This window comes from Mastigoproctus giganteus, chromosome 6, assembly GCF_048544385.1.
Source record: "Mastigoproctus giganteus isolate SK-2022 chromosome 6, ASM4854438v1, whole genome shotgun sequence".
NCBI lineage: Eukaryota > Metazoa > Arthropoda > Arachnida > Uropygi > Thelyphonidae > Mastigoproctus > Mastigoproctus giganteus.
The window spans coordinates 36,521,804-36,545,667 of NC_143580.1; the positions used below are offsets into that span (position 1 = coordinate 36,521,804).

Consider the following 23,864-nt stretch of genomic DNA (forward strand, 5'->3'; position numbering starts at 1 on the left):
TCACTATAACGCTCTTTTACAGATTGCATTTTTGGCATATTTATGAAATCGTTTCATTTGATGGAGTCGATAGCTTGAAAATGAATAGCAAAACAGCATTAAAACGTTTCCCACGCCGACTTGAGAAATTTTCTCACGTTCAGTGAAATTTTCTCGCACGCTAATTTAGTTTCAGTACAGTGACTTGTTACGTAGTTCCGAGATCAACATTTTAAAAAATGATCAAGTATATTGCTTGTAATATTTGCGTTATATGCATTTATCCGAAGTCTAGTCATCACTCAGTAGAGTATTAGACATCGTGCGTAACGGAAAGTTTACTTGAACATTGTATCGTAATTAATTCAACCAACACAGTTACATTTTCGAAGAGCTAATAATGACTGATAGGAATGAAAATGCAACAACGTCTGGGCGCAGTACGAAGACTATAAATGTAAGAAAAAGACTGAATTTGAAAATTAAATTACACGTTTTGAAGCGAATCGATTCCCGTCAACGACAAACGGATGTGTGCCATAATTTAGGACTTGCAACTTTAACTGTAAGAACAATTATAAAAAAATAAAGAATTAATTTTTGCAGCGGGAAAGATAGCTGTTCCACTGCAAGCAACTAGGACTAAGCCGGCTATTAGGATTGAAATGGAAAGACTTTAATTTTATTGAAGATAATATTCCAATGCAGAATTCAGTTAAGTTAAATATTAAAAAAAGAGAGCGAGAGAAAGAGATTAGCCAATATGATGATCTGAAGAAAACTCGCCTAAAAAAAAAAAAAAAAAAAATGTGGAACCATTTAAAACTGGTAAGGGCTGGTTGAATAGATTTAAAATCCAGGGAGAAGCCGCAAGTGCAGATCAAGGAGCCGAAACTTTAAAAAAAGAACTTGTTAAAATTGTTGAAGAGGGGTATTATGTGTTATACTTCTCAATAAGTTTTTAACATAGCTGAAGCAGGACTTTTGTGGAAACGAATGCCTAAAAGAAGTTCCATATTGAAAGAAGAAAAAAACATGCCAGGTTTCAAAGCGGCGAAGGATCGGTTGACTTTATTGTTGGTTGTAACGCTGCGGGGGATTTAAAATTAATACCCCTTTTATTTTATTTGGAAGAGGGCCAAAGTTCAACTCAAAATCCACATATTTGTCACGATTAAATTCATCAATTAAATTAAATTCATTATTTTAATTGGAACTTTAAATTTACTTTTGATACGCAGTAGTTACCAAATAATTATACGTATGCAATGCAGAATATTTTATATGTGCAAATATTTGAATATTAAATATTTTGACCGACATTTGTGCATCTTTTCATTACTGTTTATTATTTATTAGGAAATATCCTATGGCACTGACCGCAGCTCATAAATACTTATGTTACCTTATGGGAAATCGGCGCTCGCTTAGCGCGGATTCACTTAGCGCTCTGTTTTTCCAGAACGAATGATCAGCGTTAAGCGGGGGTCACCTGTATTTGGTTTCTAAACCTGTGACTGCTGGGCCAATTACATACAAAATATCAAATCAGTAAATCCAAAATGAGTGTAAAATCCGATGCACTCAAAATGTTTGGTGACTGAACTTTGGGAAACAATGAAGTTTACTGGCTATTCAGATAGATCTTCTTCTTTGAAGTAGTCTCCTTGGCACTGTATACACTGATGTTAATGCTGCTACAACTTCTTTTAGAATTGCTAATAGTTTCCTTAGTTGCTGCAATTCTGTGATCTTTCAAAATGCTTTAAGTTTGGTAACACAAAAAAAAAAAAAAAAAAAAAAAAAATACATTACAGAAGCAAAATCTGGTGAGTATGGTGATGGGAGACTGCAGTGATAGTGCTTTGAAAGAAATTCTTGAATAGAAAGTGCCAAGAGTTCAGGAGTGATTCTCCAAAGCCAACTTTTCTGGATGTTTTTTTCCAAACAGCATTACACAATTGCTGAAAAACTTTTATAGTATTCTTGGTTCATTTGGCCATGTGGGACAAATTCATAATAAGCAATGCCCTGTGAGTCAAAAAATATGAAAAACATATCTTCACATTTGATTGAGATTAGCTTGCTTTTTTTTTTTTTTTTTAAGTGTCATGGAGGAGATAGAGTTCTCTCACTGAGAGAACCCTCCCTCTGTTTCCAGGTAATAACTATATACCCATGATTTGTCACTAATAATGATGGAAGAAAAAAAGTGTAGATCTAGGTCATCAGCAGCACGTTGATGAAGATTCTGATATTTAAGGCACAAATGTGGCTGAAATCTGTCACATTCCCAAATCTTGTGTTAAAATTAATTGAAGTCTCCCGTAAGAAATATCAATTTCACTAGCAACTATGCAAATGGTTAAATATTGATCACTTCTCATCAGATCACATGCAAGTGATTGAATCATTGGTTTTGGAAATTGAAGGATGGCCAGAGCAAGTGAACCTTGTTGAAGTTTGCAAACCACTGGAAAATCTTTGAATGATATGTGGAATCTTCTGTTTAATACTTTGTAGTTCATGCGAAGAAGGGTAACATTATCCATTTTTGTGCTATCACTTTCTGTAAACTTAGTAACTAACCATGAGTTACTCTTGAAAATTTTGCTACATGAGCTGATGATCACATTGATGCCATTTTAGAACAGCTGTGAGTGGTAGGCGCCTCCGTAGCCAGATGGGCAGGAGCAGCAGTGCGTAGCATACGCTTTTTGATTAGACCGGGGTTCGAGCCCGTGCTCACCAAATACGGAAGATAAAGAAAGGTTAGCGAATGACCACCACATATCCCCGGAGCAATATGGCCTTAGTTGCTAATGCTCCTAAAAACCAAATAACAAACAAACAAACTGTGAGGGTAGACAGAAAATGACCAGTGTCTGAGTAAACTGAAAAATATATTTTTGATTACAAGGTGAGAAATTTTACCCAGGCTGTGTGGAATAAATCTTTTAATTGTTTTGTGCATTTTATGTAAGTTGCTATTTATGGAAAAGATTACCATGGAAGCTACTTGACAATGTTACATGCAGCTATATTCTAAAATAAATAATGGATTTAAAAAAAATCATTAGTAGTATGAAATTTGCACATGGAGGTATGTGATAATTTCTGGTAAAATCCAAATATATAATGCTGCTAAATGCTACTTTGACACAATAAACCAAAGCAGTTTTTTTGTTTCCCACTAAGTGCTCATTGGACTTGGTCATTAGTTTTGTAGCACAGAGTTTGATTTTAATGAAATAAGTAAGTTGAGAAATTTTCAGTTAAAAAAAAAAAAAAAAAAACGCCTTTTATGAAGAAAATTAATTTTAAAATGCAATAAGTGTATTCATTAGAAGTGGGGGGGGGGGGATGTAATTATCCAATTTCTGTTTTTTTTTTTTTTTAAACATTCTTGAAAAAAAAAAAGACAGCACATTCATGACAATGTTTTTCAACTTCATTCATAAAATGATTATTTTTGTAGTGGATGGAGAGTAGAAGTCAGTATGCAGCATGAATTTTTTTTTTAATTTCTTGTTTTCTTTAGCATTTATTCACTTTGGCTATAAGAGTATATTTTTCTGATTTTTGTTATCTTTCATTATTGTGGACTTCACTGTGTATTATTTGTTTAGGAGCCTTAAATAACTTTTTTTTTTTAAAACTGTATGTGTAATAATAGTTGTTAAAAAAAATTAATGTATGTAGAAGCAATATATATATAAAAAAATTTGGTAAATCAGTGAAGAGACAAATAAATAATTAATGAACACAGTAATGGAAATGGAAGATATGTGGTAGGAATCTGTTGAAGAAATTTAGAAAAACATTAAATATAGGACAAATATAGCCAAAATCATAAGCTAATAAATAATAAATTTAGACCAGCAGCACTTGACCACGCTGAGTCCAAAAAAGGTGTGAAATATCACTATAATGACACAATAAACCAAACACAATAGATTATTAGGGCCTCTGTGATGTGATTTTATTGCTTCAGCGGTCTGACATTTTTGTTAATGTCTGTTGCGGTAATTTGCATTACATTCGAAGTGCAGTAATGATCATGCCTGTTGTGCCCGGGGTTCCCCCCTCTGATGAGGCTGGATACAATGGACATTTTTATTGTTCCTTGTTTTGTTTGTCTTATATCTATTTTCTTTTGTGGATGATTTATTGGGTCATTTTAGTGATATTTCACACCTTTTTGGCCGTAGTGCTGTGAAGTGGCGCTGGTCTAAATTTTATTTATGGCTTATTATTTTGGCTAATTTGTCCTATATTTAATATTTTTCTAAATTTTTTTCAAAACATATTCCTACCATGTATCTTTCATTTTCACTTCGTTATTTATTTGTTTTTTTCGCTCATTTTCTGCTTTATATATATACAGTATGCGCCAGTTATAGTAATCATTTTTTCAATTAAATTTTTTTGCAAATTGAATTTTGATTATAATAAACAGCTATAAAAATAAAGATATAAAGCACAAATTTACACTTTATTACCAATTAAATGATACGTAAAAATCGGAAGAATATTATCCACAGTTTAACAAAATAAAAATAAATTTATACTTGCGTACATAGCAAAGTGACATATTAAACATAACACTTTGTAATATGATTATAATTTAAAATAGTCACATATTTTAGATTGCTTTAAATTATCACTACAAAGTGTATTTATAGATTTTTCAATATTGTATAACAGTCTATATTCATGATCACTTGCACCAGGCTCTTCTCGGGACTGTTTTTTTTTTTTTTTTTTTAATGAAAACCCCAAACACGAAAGGTATCAAAACCTATAGTACTTAGTACCGTGCATGGGTTGAAGGAGAAGTATGGGGGGAGGGGGATGCCGGAAACTTTACTCTAGAGACTAAACATGGGTTTCACCACTTCAAGCCTCCAATAAGCAAAGTGGTGGTATTTCACCGGTTTATGAAAGTCGTCTACCACCTACTGTTATAGCTTCACGAGTTTGCCATATTCTGGAATTCATTTGGGTTCTTCATTTTCCTCCTCCTCCTTGGTAAAATTACTCAGTAACAGACTGGGCAATTTCTTCATCTGTTAAAGCTGTGGTGACTTGTATTCGAAGGTAGAAAAACTAATTCAATGTTGATGACTGAAGAACCCTGTGAGGTTGGGAGTTGGATACATAGTAATTTCTTGCTTGCATTGACCAAGTGAAAAGAACTTTATTACTAAACGAGAGCGTATACACAGAAAAACATAAAATGGGAACTGACACAAGGCACAGATATTCAAGAGATAACATATAACTCTAATGCATTAAGGGCTTATGCCTCAAGCTGCGAAAGAGTTAGACTATATATATCTTAGTGCACGTGCATCATTTATACACAGCCAATTATAGATTAGCAAATTTACAATAGCGGCATCGTTTAAGTTACATCTCATATTGTGAATACCTTCACGACGAGTTGCCATGATATTGCACTACTTCGAATAAGTAACGCTTACCCGAAGGAGAAGACTGTTATTCTCAGTGGATACCACCACCGAGACGCACCATTTCAGGGCTATTTTGTATATTGTGGGATAAAAACTCAACTATCCACTTGTCCCTATTAGACTTGGAAAAGCAAAAAGGTATAGGGAAAGTAATAGTAGGAGTGGAAGAGGAAAAGAAATGGTGTAGAAGAATGAAAGGGACAGTAACTCCTTCAACTCACACCACTCAAAAACTCAAACTCTTTGAATAGGCAACGCTTCCCCAGTGGAGAAGGACTGTTGTTACCTATTCTTGGAAATTCCGGACATCATCAGGCTCCCCCTGGTGCCGTTTCAGGGCTATTTGTATATGTGTGGGATAATAACTCGACTATCCACTTGTCCCTATTAGACTTAGAAAAGCAAAAAGGTAGAGGGAAAGTAATAGTAGGAGTGGAAGAGGAAAAGAAACGGTGTAGAAGAATGGAAGGGACAGTAACTCCTTCAACTCACACCACTCATAAACTCCTCGAATAGGCAACGCTTCCCCAGTGGAAAAGGCTGTTGTTACCTATCAGGCTCCTCCTGGTGCCGTTTCAGGGCTATTTGGCCCTTCTTCAGTGGGTGGGTAGGTACCCAAGTGATGTAATGATGTCAAAACAGTTGTGAAGTATATCTCCACAATATGAGAGATGCCTGATGGTGTACGATATAAGTTAGGACTCTAATGCATTAAGGGCTTATGCCTCAAGCTGCGAAAGAGTTAGACTATGTATATATTAGTGCAGTTGCATCATTTATACACAGCCAATTATAGATTAGCAATTTTGCAATGGCGGCATCATTTAAGGTACATCTCATATTGTGAATACCTTCACACTAATTGCCATGATATTGCACTACTTCGAATAAGTAATGCTTCACCCGAAGGAGAAGACTGTTGTTACTTATTCTCAGTGGATACCACCACCCAGACGGCACTGTTTCAGGGCTGTTTGGCCCTTCTTCGGTGGGTGGGTGGGTAGGTACCCAAGTGATGTAATGATGATAAAACAGTTGTGAAGTATATCTCCACAATATGAGAGATGCCTGATGGTTACTTATTTGAAGTAGTGCAATATCATGGCAACTCGTCATGAAGGTATTCACAGTATGAGGTGTACCTTAAATGATGCCACAATTGCAAAATTGCTAATCTTTAATTGGCTGTGTATAAATGATGCAAGTGCACTAAGATATACATAGTCTAACTCTTTCGCAGCTTGAGGCATAAAGCCCTTAATGCATTAGAGTCCTAACTTATATCATACACCATCAGGCATCTCTCATCTTGCCCCTTTCATTCTTCTACACCGTTTCTTTTCCTCTTCCACTCCTACTATTACTTTCCCTCCACCTTTTTACTTTTCTAAGTCTAATAGGGACAACTGGATAGTCTAATTTATCCCACGCAAATACAAAATAGCCCTGAAATGGCACCAGGGGAAGCTTGATGATGTCCAGAGTTTCCAAGAATAGGTAACAACAGCCTTCTCCACTGGGGAAGTGTTGCCTATTCAAGGAGTTTGAGTTTTTGAGTGGTGTGAGTTGAAGGAGTTACTGTCCCTTTCATTCTTCTACACAGTTTCTTTTCCTCTTCCACTTCTACTATTACTTTCCCTCTACCTTTTTGCTTTTCTAAGTCTAATAGGGACAAGTGGATAGTCGAGTTATTATCCCACACATATACAAATAGCCCTGAAACGGTGCCGTCTCATTGGTGGTATCCACTGAGAATAAGTAACAATAGTCTTCTCCTTCAGGTGAAGCATTACTTATTCGAAGTAGTGCAATATCATGGCAACTTGTTGTGAAGGTATTCACAATATGAATACCTTCACCATGCCGCTATTGCAAATTTGCTAATCTATAATTGGCTGTGTATAAATGATGCAAGTGCACTAAGAGATAACATATATTAAATTTAGCACAAATAAAGAACATAACATAGAAGCTTTTGGCTACTGTACGCAGCCTTTGTCAACTAATTGAGCACTGGAAAGCGATAGTTTTTATGTATGGCTGACCTTCAAGTACGAAAGTACACAAGGTCACGGAGGAGGCGAGGATGGTTTACGGGTATGTGCAAAGGGTGATGAGGGAGAGGAAGATAGAGGTCAAGTGAGGGAGAGGGTTGAGGTAGGTGACTTACGTCGTAGGCAGTGCAAGCTACATTGGCAAGGCCATCAGTCATTTGGAAGACCTGCTGAGGGACCACCACACTGCCATCACTAGAGCTGACTTTGCCCATTTGGCACTAGCTGCACACTGTTGGCAGGAGGGGCATGATATCACACCCGATGTTGCTAAAATCATAGGCTTCTCTTGCAATTTCAAGATCCGCCATTGGATGGAATCTGCACACGTCAGTGTCACTGGAAGTACAATCAACAGGGATCACAGTACCTGTATACATCCCATCTTTGAGTCTCTCATAGTCCACAAGCTCAGGAGCTGCCTGCAACAGCAGCCACCTACATCAATCCTCCCCCTCAATCTTCCTCTTCCTCATCACCCTTCGCACATACCTGTAGACCATTCTCCCCTCCGCCGTGACATCACATACTAACGTGCTTGAAGGTCAGCCACACACATAAAAACCATTGCTTTCCAGTGCTCAATAAGGTTTTTTTTTTTTTTATGAAAACGCCAAACACGCGAAGTATTAAAACCTGTATACCAGATAAAGAGATCTTGTCTGGGCCCTACAGTTGTTAGCTATGGGAAAAGCAACACAAAGAATTTTAATTAAAACATCAAAGACAAAGGAAATAGGTGAGCAAATCCTTCACCGCTGTTAAAGCATGAGTAGCATAATTGAGCACTAGCTGATCTGGAAGCCTCTTAGAGAGTTACCAATAGGTTATGTCCAATGTACTAACTAGCGGCTGGCCTGTGAACACCATTTTAGCACTGTACCCTCGAAATGTAAGGCAGTTTGGATCTCACCTTGGTGTTCATCATAACCTCAAAAGATATCAATCATACCACATGATGGAAGAGATGGGGAAGGGTTGACCAGAACTTAGCTCTGGAGACTAAACATGGGTTCCACCACTTCAAGGGTGCCTCTGTAGCCAGGTGGGCAGGAGCAGCAGTGCATAGCACATGCTTCTTGATTAGACCGGGGTTCAAGCCTGTGACCTGGTGGTCACAGGCTTGGACCCCGGACCTCGGAGGATGCGGAAAGGTCAGGGAATGACCACCGCATATCCCCGGAGCAATATGGCCTTAGTTGCTAATGCTCCTAAAAACCAAATAACAAACAACAACAAACCACTTCAAGCCTCCAATAAGCAAAAGTGGTGGTATTACACCGGTTGATGAGAGTCGTCTACCACCTAGTGACAAAGGCCACATGTTGACAAAGGCTACATACAGTAGCCAAAAGTTTCTATGTTATGTTCTTTATTTGTGCTAAATTTAATATATATGTTATCTCTTGAATATCTGTGCCTTGTGTCAGTTCCCATTTTATGTTTTTCTGTGCGTACTCTCTCAGTTTGTTTTTGTACTAGGTTTTTCAAATTCTTTCACCTGTTTAACCACTACTTCACTTCCAACTTCTACTATCCCTTAAACTTCCCTTAGTTCTGGCACCTTGTGGACTTTTCATTTCCATTTTCACAGGCACTTTTTTTATTCTACAAAGTTACACATTATTTATATCCTTTTGCTTCCTCTACTGCTGCACTGCACGTTTTGGAGCATTAGGCATATTATAACTTTTGTTATTTTCCTTTTTTCTGCTTATTTTGCTTCAACTGTTTTATATATATATATATATATACACACACCTTTTTTTTTTTATGGTATTTTAGGAAATATCCAGTGAAACTGATATACCAGATAAAGACCTTGTCCGGGCCCTACAGTCATTAGCTATGGGAAAAGCAACACAAAGAATTTTAATTAAAACACCAAAGACAAAAGAAATAGGTGAGCAAATCCTTCACTGCTGTTTAAGCATGAAGAGCATAATTTCAATTAGAAAAAAAATTATTTCCCTTTTCCCAAAGGGAATATTGCTTCAGTTTAATATAATTTTTTGATTTTATAAATCACAAGATTACTATCAATCCTAATTACATTATATGATAATATTGCAAGTAGGAGTGCTATTATTGAAAAGTATATCACAAAATTTCCAACCTTATGTTGATGTGACTGGTTAGACTGCAAGCAATATTTCAAATAAACACATTTTTTCTCAGTCTAGCATTTTTGAATAAATTGTTTACATAATATATTTCTTATTTGTTAAAAATGAAAGAAAATAAAAACTATTTTAACAGATGGTAATTAATTTATTTAATCCATAATATTCATTTTGCAGTCACTTCAGTTTCTTTTTTTTTCTGTCTGTGAAAAGGAATTAAAAAAAATAAAACTAAAAAACAGCTTTACTCACAGTTATTTGATCCTATGTATCAATAAGTGACATACATACATACATACATCTAACTCATTATGTACAAAATTTGTTATACTACACCCTACTGAAGTTTAAAATATTTGTTCAGGTCTATTGCCACCACAAAAGTGGCCAACTTGTGAAGTTCTTGTAATTCAGCTGAAAGAAATCAGATAAATAATAATATAATTGATGTTCATTTGATTGCCCAAGTGTTCCCACAAGGTGACCTAAATTGCTAATATCATTTTTAGATCATTGCTAGAGGTTAAATACATGTATAGCTTTTCTGGAGCAAGGCAGGGCTGCACCTTATCACCATTTAATAAAAGTTGGATTTGAGGACTTGCTTTGCAAGTACAGTGCAATGTTGGGAATAGTTGTGCATTTGGATTAAATTTGAAAGTATCAGCAATTCAGTCCAGACAATAGGAGGGAGAACATGATGAGAGCTTTGTCAATCAATCCATGGGATAGAATTTTTCTCACCATGGTCCCTGCTTGCTAACAGGAAAGACTGTTTTTACAGAAATGGGATACACTTAAATAGAAGAATGCAAGAATATTTCCTGATGCTATTGAGGCAGTGTTAGATGGGTTGGAAAACTGAAAGCTTTGAGGAGATAGATGGACTAATAGATTGACAATAGCTACAAGCAGAAGTGAAAGTGCAAGCAAGGTGTCCAGGATTCAAGCCCGGCTGTGGGTCATCATGGAACAGGAAAATGTATGTGCCGTGTTAGAGTAACTAAGTGTAAGAACAGGTGCATATACACTAATGAGTACTATTAAGTCATCAAATGCAGACATTGTAGGATTATTGGAGAGGTAGTGTCTCTTGGACATAAGGGATACAGAATTTGAATATGGGGAATATAGAAAGGATAAAAGAGGAAAGGGTTATGCTTTTAGTTAAGAAGCATATTAAATCTAAGGCAGTTCATCCAATCAACAAGGATGGACGATGCAGTGTTGAGTCAGTTGGATGCGACGTAACCACTGAGAAAACTAAAATGACAGTAGGAGTGTGCTAGAGGCCTAATGCCTGTGATGAGTATACCAAACAACCATACAGAGAAATAGAGTAGGCCAGTAAGTCAATGTCTTATAATGGGGAATTTTAATTTTCAGGTATTGACTTGAATTTGTGGGTTGGTCACTCACACACTAGCAAGACTTTTGTGGATTTATTGGATGACTGTTTTCTATATCAGCATGTTCGGGAGGCAACTAGAGGGAGTAATACTCTTGATCTGATTATCAGTAGTGATTCTTCATGCATTAAGAATCTGCAGATAAAGGAACCACTAGGTGGCAGTGATCACAGTGTGCTGAAGTGGGATTTACTCAAAGAGGTAACTACCATCAAGGGTAAAGGGAAGTGTTTTTGCTTTCGTAAAGGTGACTGTGGTGGTCTGGGACAGTATTTAAATTCTATACAGTGGAACCAACTGATGATGTTACCAACAGCAAATTCAAAATGGGAAGATTCCAAGATTAATTCAAAGAATTAATCTTGGAAGCTACTAAGCTTTTCATACCAACAAAGAAATATTGTTGAAGATTTAGGCCTAAATGAATGTCAGATGAACTAATGAGACATATCGCAGAGAAGAAAAATGCATGGGATACATATAAATTAATGGGTGACAAGGAAGTCTATGATAGATATAAGCTGGTCTGTAACCAAGTCACAAAGGAGATTAGGAGGCAAAGACAGATTATGAGAAATCTTTGGAAAAGGATGCAAATAAAAAATGAAAAACGGCAAAGAGTTCTTTACCTAACTCTAGAAGGAAAGGAATGAATCAGATTGGTCCACTGGATGTTGATGATCCTGCTCAGGTGGCTAACAAACTAAACGATTATTTTGCATCTACATTCACCCATGAGGAGTTATTCAGGGAGGGGAATGTCAGAGGTGAGTTAAACTCTGGCAGTGAGCTAGATGATTTTGTAATAACTGAGAGGAAAGTGGAAGAGAAATTGTTATAAACATAAAAAAGGCACCTGGGGTGGATGGGATCTATCCAGTTATATTAAAGGAAGTAAGCAAACCCTTAGCCATAATTATGAGAGCTTCTTTGGACTCAAGGGAAAGGTACCATGGACTGGAGATGTGCAAATGTGACCCCAATTCACAAAGGAGGATCAAAGGGGCGACACAAGTAATTATAGACCTGTTAGTTTAACTTCTGTTCGAGGAAAATTAATGGAGGCACTGGTTAAAGAAGCACTCCAGGATCATCTAGACAAGACTTCAGTTATAGCTCGGACACAGCATGGTTTTGATAAGGGAAAGTCATGCCTGACCAATTTAATTGGATACTGTGATGTGGTCACAAAGGAACTGGATTTGATATCATATATTTGGATCTTAGAAAGACTTTTGATACTGTTGCACATGGAAGATTGCTGCACAAATTGGAGCAGTACGGCATTGGAGGCATATTGCTGCTATAGATAAAGGGATGGTTAAGTGGGAGAAGACAGAGAGTGGTAATCTATGGACACTGCTCTTCGTGGACTAATGTTATTAGTGGAGTCCCTCAGGGTTCAGTGTTGGGTCCATTGTTGTTTTCTGTATTTATCAATGATATTGATGATGGTATGTCAAGCTTAATGTCCAAGTTTGCAAACGATAAGAAGGTTGGCAGGGTTGTTAAGGACACCAATGACAGTACACTGCTGCAACAAGATCTAGAAAAGTTGAGCAGATGGGCTGAAAGGTGGCAAATGAAGTTTAACATTGACAAATGTGAAGTACTACATATGGGAAGCAGTAACCCCAGAGTAACGTATCAACTCTGTGGTACTACACTGACAGTGGTAGAGAATGAAAAGGATCTGGGGGTATTTGTGCAGGCAGATGTGAAGTTTTCTGAGCAGTGCAGACAGATGTGAAGTTTTCTGAGCAGAGCAGACAGTCTGCAGGAGTAGCTCATGGTGTCTTGTCAATGATATACAGGAATTTTTCTAGCAGGAATGAGGAGGTGATTATCCTCTTGTACAAGGCAATGGTCAGACCACACCTTGAGTACTGTATACAGGTCTGGAGGCCTCATTTTAAGAAGGATGTAGAGCTGTTGGAACAAGTACAGAGAAGGGCAACAAGATTAGTGAATGGATCAAAGGGTTGCTCTTATGGAGACTAGGCACCTGCAAGGTGATCTGATTGAGGTGTATAAAGCCTTGAATGGTTTGAACATGCTCAATGCTGATGGAATTCTTCCTCTTGCTCAGAATAATCACCTGAGAGGGCATAAATTCAAATTGAGGAAAGACAGGTGTAGGCTAAATGTGCGGAAGTTTGCCTTTAGCCAGCGGGTAGTTGGTTGATGGAACAAACTTCCATCCTTTGTTGTGGAAGTTGATAGCCTAAATAAATTTAAGGCTGAGCTGGACAGGTACTCGGAACGAATGGAGGGATGAAATGGGAGCATTTTTTTTTTTCTTTTTTTTTCTTTTTCTCTCTTCTTCTTTTAGCTGATGCTGCATAAGCTTGCTTTCTTGCATCGTATGCCTCTACTAATGCTAAATTGTGAAATGAATTAGGAATTTTTTTTTCGGATATTTAGATCTTTTTGCAGAGGAGTTTATTCTATCAGTTTGAAATATTCATGATGCATTGATTTACGTAATGTAGAAGTTTGGGAGGACACATATTAGCCAGTCGAAGTCAAAATGAAGTTATAAATACCGTTTTTTTTTTTTTTTTTTAATTTAGCTTTAAATATATGCACCAACAATTATATAGTGTATTATTTAAGATCTAGGTTTTGTATTACAAGATATAAAATACATAAAAATAAATATCAAAAATATTTGTTCAATATTTTACAAATATTCTATAAACTTATGGAGTTAATCGATTTGGCAACTGAAAACACAGAAATTGCAGAAAAAAAAAAATATATGATATGATAATAATTATTATTATTATCATGTCATTTTATAATTTATTTTATAAAACAACGTACTTTTATAATTAATATGATGTTTCTTGTTTAACACTTCACAATAACCTCAATTATGGACAACTGTTGACACCAAACTGGAGTTAATTGTAATGGCTTCTGAAATATATTAACTGTTATTTAGAACCCATACATGGCTCTGTCATCTCATGGTGATAAATAGAATTATCGAAGTTCATCATTTGGTTTCTGAAAAATTAAGCACTAATCATATGTTCTGGTACTAAAATTGAGAAAATTACAGAAAGTGGAGTTGATCTGTTTGGCCTCTGAGTGGCTCCTATATGATTTGACAATATTTTGTTAATGACATAAACACAGCGAGAATATACTCAGCTTTTTGACATAATTTGGTCTTTGAAATGCTGGAAATGAAATTATATAATGTCAGAAAAGAAAAACTACTAACTTCTTTTTTTTTTTTTTTTTATCAAAATCAGTTACTCTCTGGCTGAAAGCAAATTTTCACACATTATCCTACAACCATCCTTTTTTAATTTATGTCTCCTTAGGTGCATCATCCTAGAAAGAGTTAGGATGCCATCAGCATTCGATTTATTCAATCCATTCATAGTCCCAAACACCTCAATCAAATCCTCCCTGAATTCCAGTTCTTTCTTCCAGAACAGTGTGAACGTGTTTTCAATAACTATCTTTTCCTTACTCATTTTTGCTTTCCTCGTCTGTTGTTTGAAACAACCTTCTTCACATGTATTTCCAAAAAATAATCTACAGAAATTAAAGCCTAATGTCAATTAGTATCTTCTGTCCCTCTCCCAGACCACCTGAGCCAGCAACGATCTGGCCCCCAAAGGGTGGGGTGGGAGGAACCATGATATGTTCCTCCCACCCCACCAATAAGTAGACTTGAGAAATAAAAGTATGAGGAGCTGCCAGTATAGATCAATGTTGACAGACAAATCCTAAACCAGTCAAGGATTGATGCTAACAAGGACTCCCATAGGTAAACGATCAGATAATAGAAAATAAGGCAAGAAGTGAAGAGTAAAGGTAATGGTCAAGTGTCCTGCATCATAAGGGATAATGCCAACAGAGGACCTAAACCAGTCAAGGATTGATGCTAACAAGGACTCCCACAGGTAAATGATTAGGTAATAGAAAATGAGGCAAGAAGTGAAGAATAAATGTAATGGTCAAGTGTCCTGCATCATAAGGGATAATGCCAGCAGAGGACTTCATTAGTTGTCATCATCTGCAGTAGGAATAATATAACAGGTGAGAGTAGAAGCAGGATCAGGAACTGTAGAATCTGAAGAGGTAAGAAGTCATGTCTAGCAAAAGCTGCTTGGTTAGTGACTTTCAGTTGGGTGAGGTGAGTCTTTGATTGTAGAAACATCAGTTCACTCCTTTCAATCATCAGGATAATCACGTACACACAATAGAGAAAGAGGATTGGTGGGGAAACAAAAAACTAAAGTTTTCAATCACAGGATGATGATGTACACACAATAAAGAAAGAGGAGTAGAAATTGCAGTTCATCCCATTTCATATTCTTGTAATGCCAAATGACAAGAGGATGAATATGAGGGTAGGATTATAATATTAACCATATAGTGCAAGGAAGCCACAGGCAAAATTTTGATGCACCAACCAGAAAAATAAAATAATAATAAACTATCAAGCTGACTTTTGAATTTATTCAAGCTGCAAACCTCAACTACCTAGGGAGATAACTTATTCCAGTAATTGGTCAACTGGTCATATTCCAGTCAACCCTAACTTGCTGGCTAAAACCTCTTTTTCTGTAATTTTAACTTATAACCCCTAGTTAAGGTGCCTGGTTTCCAAGCTCTGTTGCCCACATATTCAAGGTCTTTCTAATGTGGGCATGCTTTTGCAAAGCTCACCAAGTAGGTTTCCTACCTTTGTAAACTTTCAAGATTTTTTTTTTTTTTTTGACATAGTATTCTGAGGGTGGTCTTACAATTTATTGCCTAGTACAGTCTAATTATAACGTCTCTATCTGCAAGCAAATGTTTAAAAAATCATGATGGGACACCATGACCCTTTCATGTATGCTGCTTTGGAGACCTTTGTATCTGCATGTACCGTAACTGTCAAATCCCTTTCTTTCTCTACATTTTTTAATTCAACCCCGCCAGGTGCCCGAGTTATTTTATGTTTGCTATTTTCCAAATGTAAGATCTTACATTTTGTTGCATTAAAACATAGCTACCACTTTGCTGACAGTTCTTGAATCCTGTATAATTCAGTTATGTTTTTTTTTTTTGGTTCTGATCATTAACCATTCCCCCTTTCTTCACATCATCTACAAATTTTTACATCATCCTGTATCCTTTCGTCAATGTCATTAATGAAAACAAGAAACAACGGTAGTCCCAGAACTGATCCTTGGAGAACCCTGCTTCTAACGTTAAACCAATCTAAAGAGTATCCTCCGTAGCCGAGTGGACAGGAGCGGGAGTTCAGTAGCACACGCTCTTTGAGTAGACCGGGGTTCAAGCCCCTTACTGCTGAATACGGTCAATCTGCCAACCCGCACTGGACCAGCGTGGCAGATTATGGTCCATTTCCCTCAGCATGAATTGTTGAGGAGGCTTTCATCCTGCAGTGGGTTGATAATGGCTGCACTTTTTTTTTTAAAAGAGTATCCATTAATCACAACTCTCTGTCTCCTGCCATGCAATGACTCTGTAATCCATTTTAAAATTTTACCCATGATTCTAACATGCTCCAGCTTTTACTGTAACCTCTCATGAGAGATTGAGTCAAATGCATTGCTAAATTCTAAATAAAGTTACCCATGAGGTGGATGCATAAACAGATGTTATTTCTTACATCTGTTTCATTAGCAACTATGTCAAACTAGTTAGCCAGGTTAGTTAAACATAATTTTCTCTTTACAAACCTTTTGTGTATTCTTCAAAATTATATTTCTAGCTATTGCATTATCATTGCCTGATAATGCATTAACTGTATTGCATTATCATTGCCTCTCTGATTTTTCCTACTATTGAAGTCTGGCTGAAAATTTTATCCCCCAACTTTCCCATCCATTGGCTCCAGTGAATAAGGACTAAATTGAAATCACCCACAATAAGACACACTTTTACACCCATCTCACATACATGTAGAGATGCTCATCATACTCTTCACCATCTTCTGGTCTGTAGCATAACCCCACTCTAATTCTACCTTTGCATCCAACTATTTTGCACCACACAGATTATATGCTGGTATGCATAAGTTCTGAATCTGAGAAAGCTTTTGTCTTATTCAGGCTTCTTTTGATGAGAAGCATGGCTCTTCCTTCTCACCTGCTATCATGCCTCTCCTTCCTAAATACCATAGTGAAACTCATCACCCACTTTTTCTGGGTGACACCACATTTTTGTCAGCACTTATATCAGCTTTATTTGTCCTGATATTAATGTAGCTATAAAAATAAAAAAATCTCTCTCTCACACGTGCGCGCACGCACGCACACACACGCGCACGCACGCGCACGCACACACACACACACACACACACACACACACACACACACACACACACACACACACACACACACACACACACACACACACACAATACCAATGTTTTATAATGTATTTTAAAATTGTTCATAAGTGGTATGAGTAGTTTATTTGTAAGATGATGTAAAAAAGAAATGCTTTTACATGACTTCCACAGAACTGTGATGGACTGATATACTTGCCTATCCCAAAATTTATTTTGTTTTCATTTTTCACTTTAATGATATGTTTAGTCACTTAAGTGTTTTTCCACATGGAAAAACACTTAAGTAACTCTATATCAGGGTAGTCAAAAGCAATTTACTTTATTGCTTTTGTGTAGACAAATTAAACTTAATTTGTCTGTATAGTAATGCTAGGAGTATTGTAAACAGATGAAATGAATTTGAGATTTTGATCAAGTTAGCAAATGCTGATGTAGTTAGACTCCTGAAACTTGGTACCACTCAGAGATGAGAGATGAAAAATTTTATTTTGGTGAATGTTGTGAGAGAGAGAGAGAGAGAGAGAGAGAGAGAGAGAGAGAGAGAGAGACGTAGAAAGGAATCACCAAGAATGTGACAAAAAATATCCAGATGACAAATGGCTTAAACTTTAAAATAAATGAGATAGACCTATGCATTAATCTGTTCATCCAGCATGATAATGCACCATGTCACAAGGCCAAAATTTTGGTGGGAAAGCCATGGGGTGGAATGAGCTCTTTGGTGTGGAGGTGCACATTTACCCAATTGCAACAACTGTAGGAAGCAAGTTGGGCAAATGGACCCGCATCCTTGTGGCGCACTTTCAACACCTTGTTAAGTCTGTGCTATAACAAATCTAGGCTGTTCTGAGGCCAAAGGGAAGGCCAACTTACTCTTATATAGGTATGCCTGATAAACTGGGAGTTTGGTGTATATGATACTGATGAATTTTTCATCAGTACTATGTACACTTGATCACATGCACAACATCCTCTCAGTGGTCAGGATGTTCAGGCAAGTAAGAGATAATATCATAATTAGGGAAATCTGTTCTTGATTACTAACACATCCCTGAAATGGAGTGTGGCTAATTATTTCTGATACATAATATCCAGGTAGCATGCACAAAGATTTTTATAACTAATTCTAGCTAAATACATCATAATATATCAATGTGATTATTCTAAGTTAATGGTTTATTGCTTTTAATATTTTGCAATGATACCATAGTTAAATTTTAATAGTAATGATTTTAATGTCTTTCTGTAGAACCAAATCACTTTTTCATGGTAAATGACTCGTTTACCTCCAGGTTACACAGAGTGAAGATTCAAGCAGGCAAGTAGATTTTTAATTTTTTTCATAAAGTAGTTTTTCAGTTAAAAGCACTGAAAATAAAATTTAATTCATTTTGAAATATGAATATTGGAAAAAAAATTATTTCATTTTTTGCAGTGTTTGTATATGTTACAAGCTTGAGTATTTAAAATTTAAAAAGTATATTATTGAAAAAAATGCTGTCTTAACCAAATAATGTTTAAAAACATTTGATCACTTTGTCACTGTCCTTTTCTGTGTAGAAAAATTAAATTGGATTAACTGGAATATGAAAAATTGATGTCATTTATATAAAAAATATAAATGACATCATATAGGCCAGTTATAATTAGATTGCATCATGTTGGCCACCTGTAGTATGCAACCCACAAATTTCCCTCCAATGAAATTTGGAATGAATAGTGTCTAGACAGCATTTCTCAACCCTTGCAACACGCTTTTAGGGACTAGAAATTTGGTGACACATTCATTAAAAAATTAACTTTGTGATGTCACAATTTCCTCACTAAAATGCTCAGTCAAACTGAATATGTAGAGATTTTGTCCAGGGGAATGTGCAGTTTGTGTGTAGGTGGGAAAATTGTTCTTTGATCAATTTAGTTAAGTTTGCACATTTCATGTGATTGATTTGCATAGTATAGCTCAGTGGTGTCCAACCTTTTCCCATACGGGGGCCGTATTCAAAGTTAGATTTGTTTTGCAGGCTGCACAGAGTGATACGAGAAAAAATTGTCTCACATTTTCTATATCTTGTTACTTGTAAAAGGAAGTTTCTATTTTCATGTTACCATTTTTCTTTTCAAGCTATATACAAATGTATAAAAACATGCAAATTCAAGGCACTTTTATGTGCAACAATTCTATGTCAGTGATTTATTTTTTAGATTTTATTAAAATTATAATTTATTTTAAAAATTTTATTAAAATTATAAAAATTTGTTTCTCTTTGAAATACTGTACTTCACTTTTGTTTTTAAAAAAATACTTTATTTTTGCTTTTAAATGTTCATTTTAGAAAATTTACAACCTGAAATGGATCACTGCTTTTCAATATTAAGGTGAATAAATAAATATAATGATAAACCTAAAATTGAAATATTCGAAAATTTTATTAAGTACAATACACAATAACATTTAATGAGATGATTGAGGCTGGATATTTTTAAATAATTGTTCAAAATTTGGTTGCAAATTTGTTATGCCAATCTCAATACATTGAAGATTATGTCCTGATGGTATTTCTCGATAGAGATCCAGGTCCTGATGGTATTTCTCCACTTGTTCTCAAAACTTGTGCTCCTGAACTTACTCCTGTTCTGCTCTATGCCACCTTTATTCACTTTTTTATTCCAATGGTGTTTTTCCTTCTGCTTAGAAATTTGCTCATACCCAGCCAGTTCCAAAAAAAGGGTGACAAATCCCTCCCATCCAATTACTTCTACTCTTTCTAAAGTAAAGTAATGGAGAAATCACTTAACCATCAACTCTTAAACTATCTAGAAGCCTTCTGTCTGATCAATGATCGCCAGTATGGATTCCATCAGTGTCAATCCACAGATGATATTCTGGCCTATGTTACCAGTTTATGGACAAATTGAATGGAAAAGTTCGGTGAAACACAAGCAGTTGCTCTTGACATTTCAAAGGCTTTCGATTTGTTTGGCATAAAGATCTTCTAAACAAGCTTCCATCTTATGGTTTACCAACTGTTCTTTGTAATTGGTTATCTACTTTTCTCTCTGACCGCTCACGGAGGGTGATGGTAGATGGCTCTCTGTCTTCTAACTTCACTACTAATGCTGGTGTCCCCCAAGGTTCAGTTCTTTCCCTCCATTCTTTTCCTCTTGTATATTAATGACCTTCTTTGATCAGAAATCCTATCCATAGTTTTGCTGATGATAGCACATTGCATTCCACTTTCCAGTTTGAGAAACCTTGCCCTGCTCAATCAGCTACAACTTCTCGAATATCCGCAATCAATTCCTTAAATGCCAATCTCCAAATAATTCTCCAGTGGGGCAAAGACAACTTTGTTGATTTCAATCCTTCTAAAACTCAGTCCTGTCTTATATCACGTAAAAAGGATTCTTCTGCTCCTATGCTTATGTTTGGTGACACTCCGATTTCTAGGCAAGATAGCTCTCTGTAATGGAGAGCTATCTTGACCTCTGACCTCTCTTGGTACAAGCACATTACAAATATTGCTTCCTCTGCATCTAAAAAACGTGGTTTTCTCTTTCACTCTCAGGCGCCTCCGTAGCCAGGTGGGAAGGAGCAGCAGCTGTGCATAGCACATGCTTCTTGATTAGACCGGGGTTTGAGCCCGTCATCACCAAATACGGAGGTTGTGGAAAGGTCAGGGAATGACCACCGCATATCCCGGAGCAATATGGCCTTAGTTGCTAATGCTCCTAAAAAAAAAAAAAAAACCAAACCAAACCATCTTTCACTCTCAGCTTTACTTATCTTCCAAACAGCTGTTCACTCTGTACAAATCGCAAATCTAGTTTTGCGATTACCATGGAATATTGTTCCGCATCTGGGGTGGTGCCCCCAAAACCTCTCTGACTTCTGGATTCCATTCAGAAGAGGGCAGTTAGGTTAATTAATGACTCATCTCTAGCAGAGTCTCTGCACTCTCTGTCTCATAGATGTACTGTTTCTGCTGCATGCCTTTTCTACAGATACTTCCATGGGCACTGTTCTTCTGAATTTTCTTCTACAATTCTCTCTCTCTCAATAAAACAGTCTGAACATGTGCCGCCACCAACTAACATCCATTTACTGTCCAACTTTTCATCTTTCTTGTTTATTCATTCAACTGCCGTTTTCTCGAACAACCTTCCTTCATACGTATTTCCTGAAAATTACAGTGTACAGAAGTTCAAGACTAATGTCAACAAATATCTTATTTCGTCTTCTCAACCCCCAACCCATGCATGGTATTATAGGTTCTAATACCTCTCGTGTTTGGGGTCTCATAAAAAAAAATGCTCATCTGTTATTCTGTTTCTTTTTAAATATTTATTTGATTTTACAAGTGAAAAAAATCTGCTTGCAAACGCATGTTGATCCGAACAAAGTAGCCATTTTCTTTTATTAGCGAAAAATCTTCAGATAGGAAAGCTTGTAGAATTCAAATAGTTTATTTTTGCAGTCTATATACTTATTTTTTAATCATATTTTGGCTTGAAGATCAATAATTTCAAGTTGCTTTCTGGGATTGTAGTTTTCAGCCATAGAAGTAGATGGGTTCTCAAACAAAAGCTTATGTTTTTTAATGGGATTTTATATCAGAAAATCGACTTTCAAACGTCAAAAAGTAATTGTAATAACGAAAGGCAATGATTCTTTGGAAACGTGTTTCTCCTTTAGCTCAGTACAGCATTCAAAGTGAACTAAATTTCTTGCTCAACTGGGATTTAAATAATAACAACTTATTCTGAAATGATTTGATGTCACCAAACAAATCAGACCAATTTTCCTTTCCCTTATAGTTTTAAATTAAGAGTATTTAAATGACTAGAAATGTATGTATGAATTGCAAGATCAAACAGCCATTCCATATTTGATAGTTGTTTTATTGGTTTCCCTTTTTCTGTGTTGAAACATTCAGTGATGTTTGTTTCAATAGCCACATTAAGGCCATGTGATCTTGTAAAATTTATAGTTGAAATAACCACATTCATAATGTGTTGGAGATCCAATACTTTCCCATAAAGAGCTTCTTGGTGCAGTGAATTCCAGTCGGAGTTTCAGCTCCTACATCTTTCATTTTCTTGGTTACTCTACTCATAAGCCCAATTTTTTTACCAATCAAATTTTTTTCACCGCCAGTTGTGACTCCTACCAGGTTTTTAATATTTAATCCTAACTTTTCGATAGAATGGCAAAAATTTTCAAAAAGATTTTTACTTGTAGTTGTTCTGCGCATACTCTGTAGATCAGCTAAATCTTCAACTGGTACAAAATTATCATTAATTCCACATATGAAGATGAGGATTTGGGCTGTGTCATTTACATCAGTATTGTCATCCAGGCCCAAACTAAAATATTTCATTTGTTTTATGTTTTCCAAAAGTTGTCCGAACAAATTCTTTCCAATATCTTCTACTCTTCGCATAATTGTTTGTCAAGACAAACTAATGTCTTGTATCATTGCTTCCACAACTTTTAACAAACAACATTTAAGAAAATCGCCATCAGTGAACAGTTTACTTTCAAAAGCGATCAAATGTTCAACAAGATCTAGATACAGCAGATAAATTTCTTGACTGATAAGTTTTAAGTATGTTTTGTTTTCTTAATTCGTTTTGTAACTTTGAACACTTTTCTTTTCGCAGCACTCCTTTATGTTGATCATGACTGGAATCAGTGTCGTTTTAAATTATATTCTTTAAAAAACTCACACAGTCTCCTGACACACCAAACACACTGCTTTTTCGTCATAATCAATGAAGAAATAGTCTTCAGTCCAACTGGGATCAAAAACACGACACTCCAAATCGATTTTCCCCTTTTTGAACTTTTTTTATGAATGATTTTTTTTTTTAATTCGATACAAATTTATAATTAATTCTATGCAATGAAAAAGCTATATCAAAATACATAACTATATATAGCATATATATGACTGCACTGAACCAGATGTACATATTTGATAACAGTCAACCTGGACAGTCATGCCTGTGTACACAGTGGTGATCGATGCTGTTTTAGTTCACTTTCCGCACAGGCCTTATACAAATTATTCGCGGACCATAGGTTGGACACCACTGGTATTGCTGATTCTTTTGTAGGCCACCTTTAAAGAAATTTATTTTAGCAAAAGTTACAAAAAAAAAAAGTAACAAAGTAATAAAATAAAAATGTTTTTTAACATCTGTATTGTCAAATATACAAAAATTATTATTTACATAAACAAAAACATGTTAATAGATAATTAAAATATTTAATTTGCAGTTCACTTAATATGAAGTTTATGCTTGATGCACATTGCGTATATTTTTTATTCTTGGCTCAATTACTTGGTGGGGGTTGTAATTTATCTGCTACACGTTGATAGTTTCTCATTTTTTCTGCATTATTTCTGTTTATTAATCCAAATTTTCATAAATATGACAATGAAATGCAGAAGCAAAACAAACTTCTACTCTTTTCTGTATAAATCTGGAAA

At 35.9% G+C, this 23,864-nt stretch overlaps 1 protein-coding gene across 1 annotated transcript in view; it reads left to right on the forward strand.

The window, feature by feature from the left end:
• Cul3 (cullin 3) overlaps positions 1-23,864 on the forward strand; it is a 344,806-nt gene that overhangs the window by 243,344 nt on the left and 77,598 nt on the right. Inside the window, exons 14-15 of the mRNA XM_090375913.1 lie at positions 9,296-9,413; positions 18,620-18,688. Coding sequence (XP_090232039.1) covers positions 9,296-9,413; positions 18,620-18,688 — 187 coding nt within the window. The remainder of the gene's footprint in view (positions 1-9,295; positions 9,414-18,619; positions 18,689-23,864) is intronic.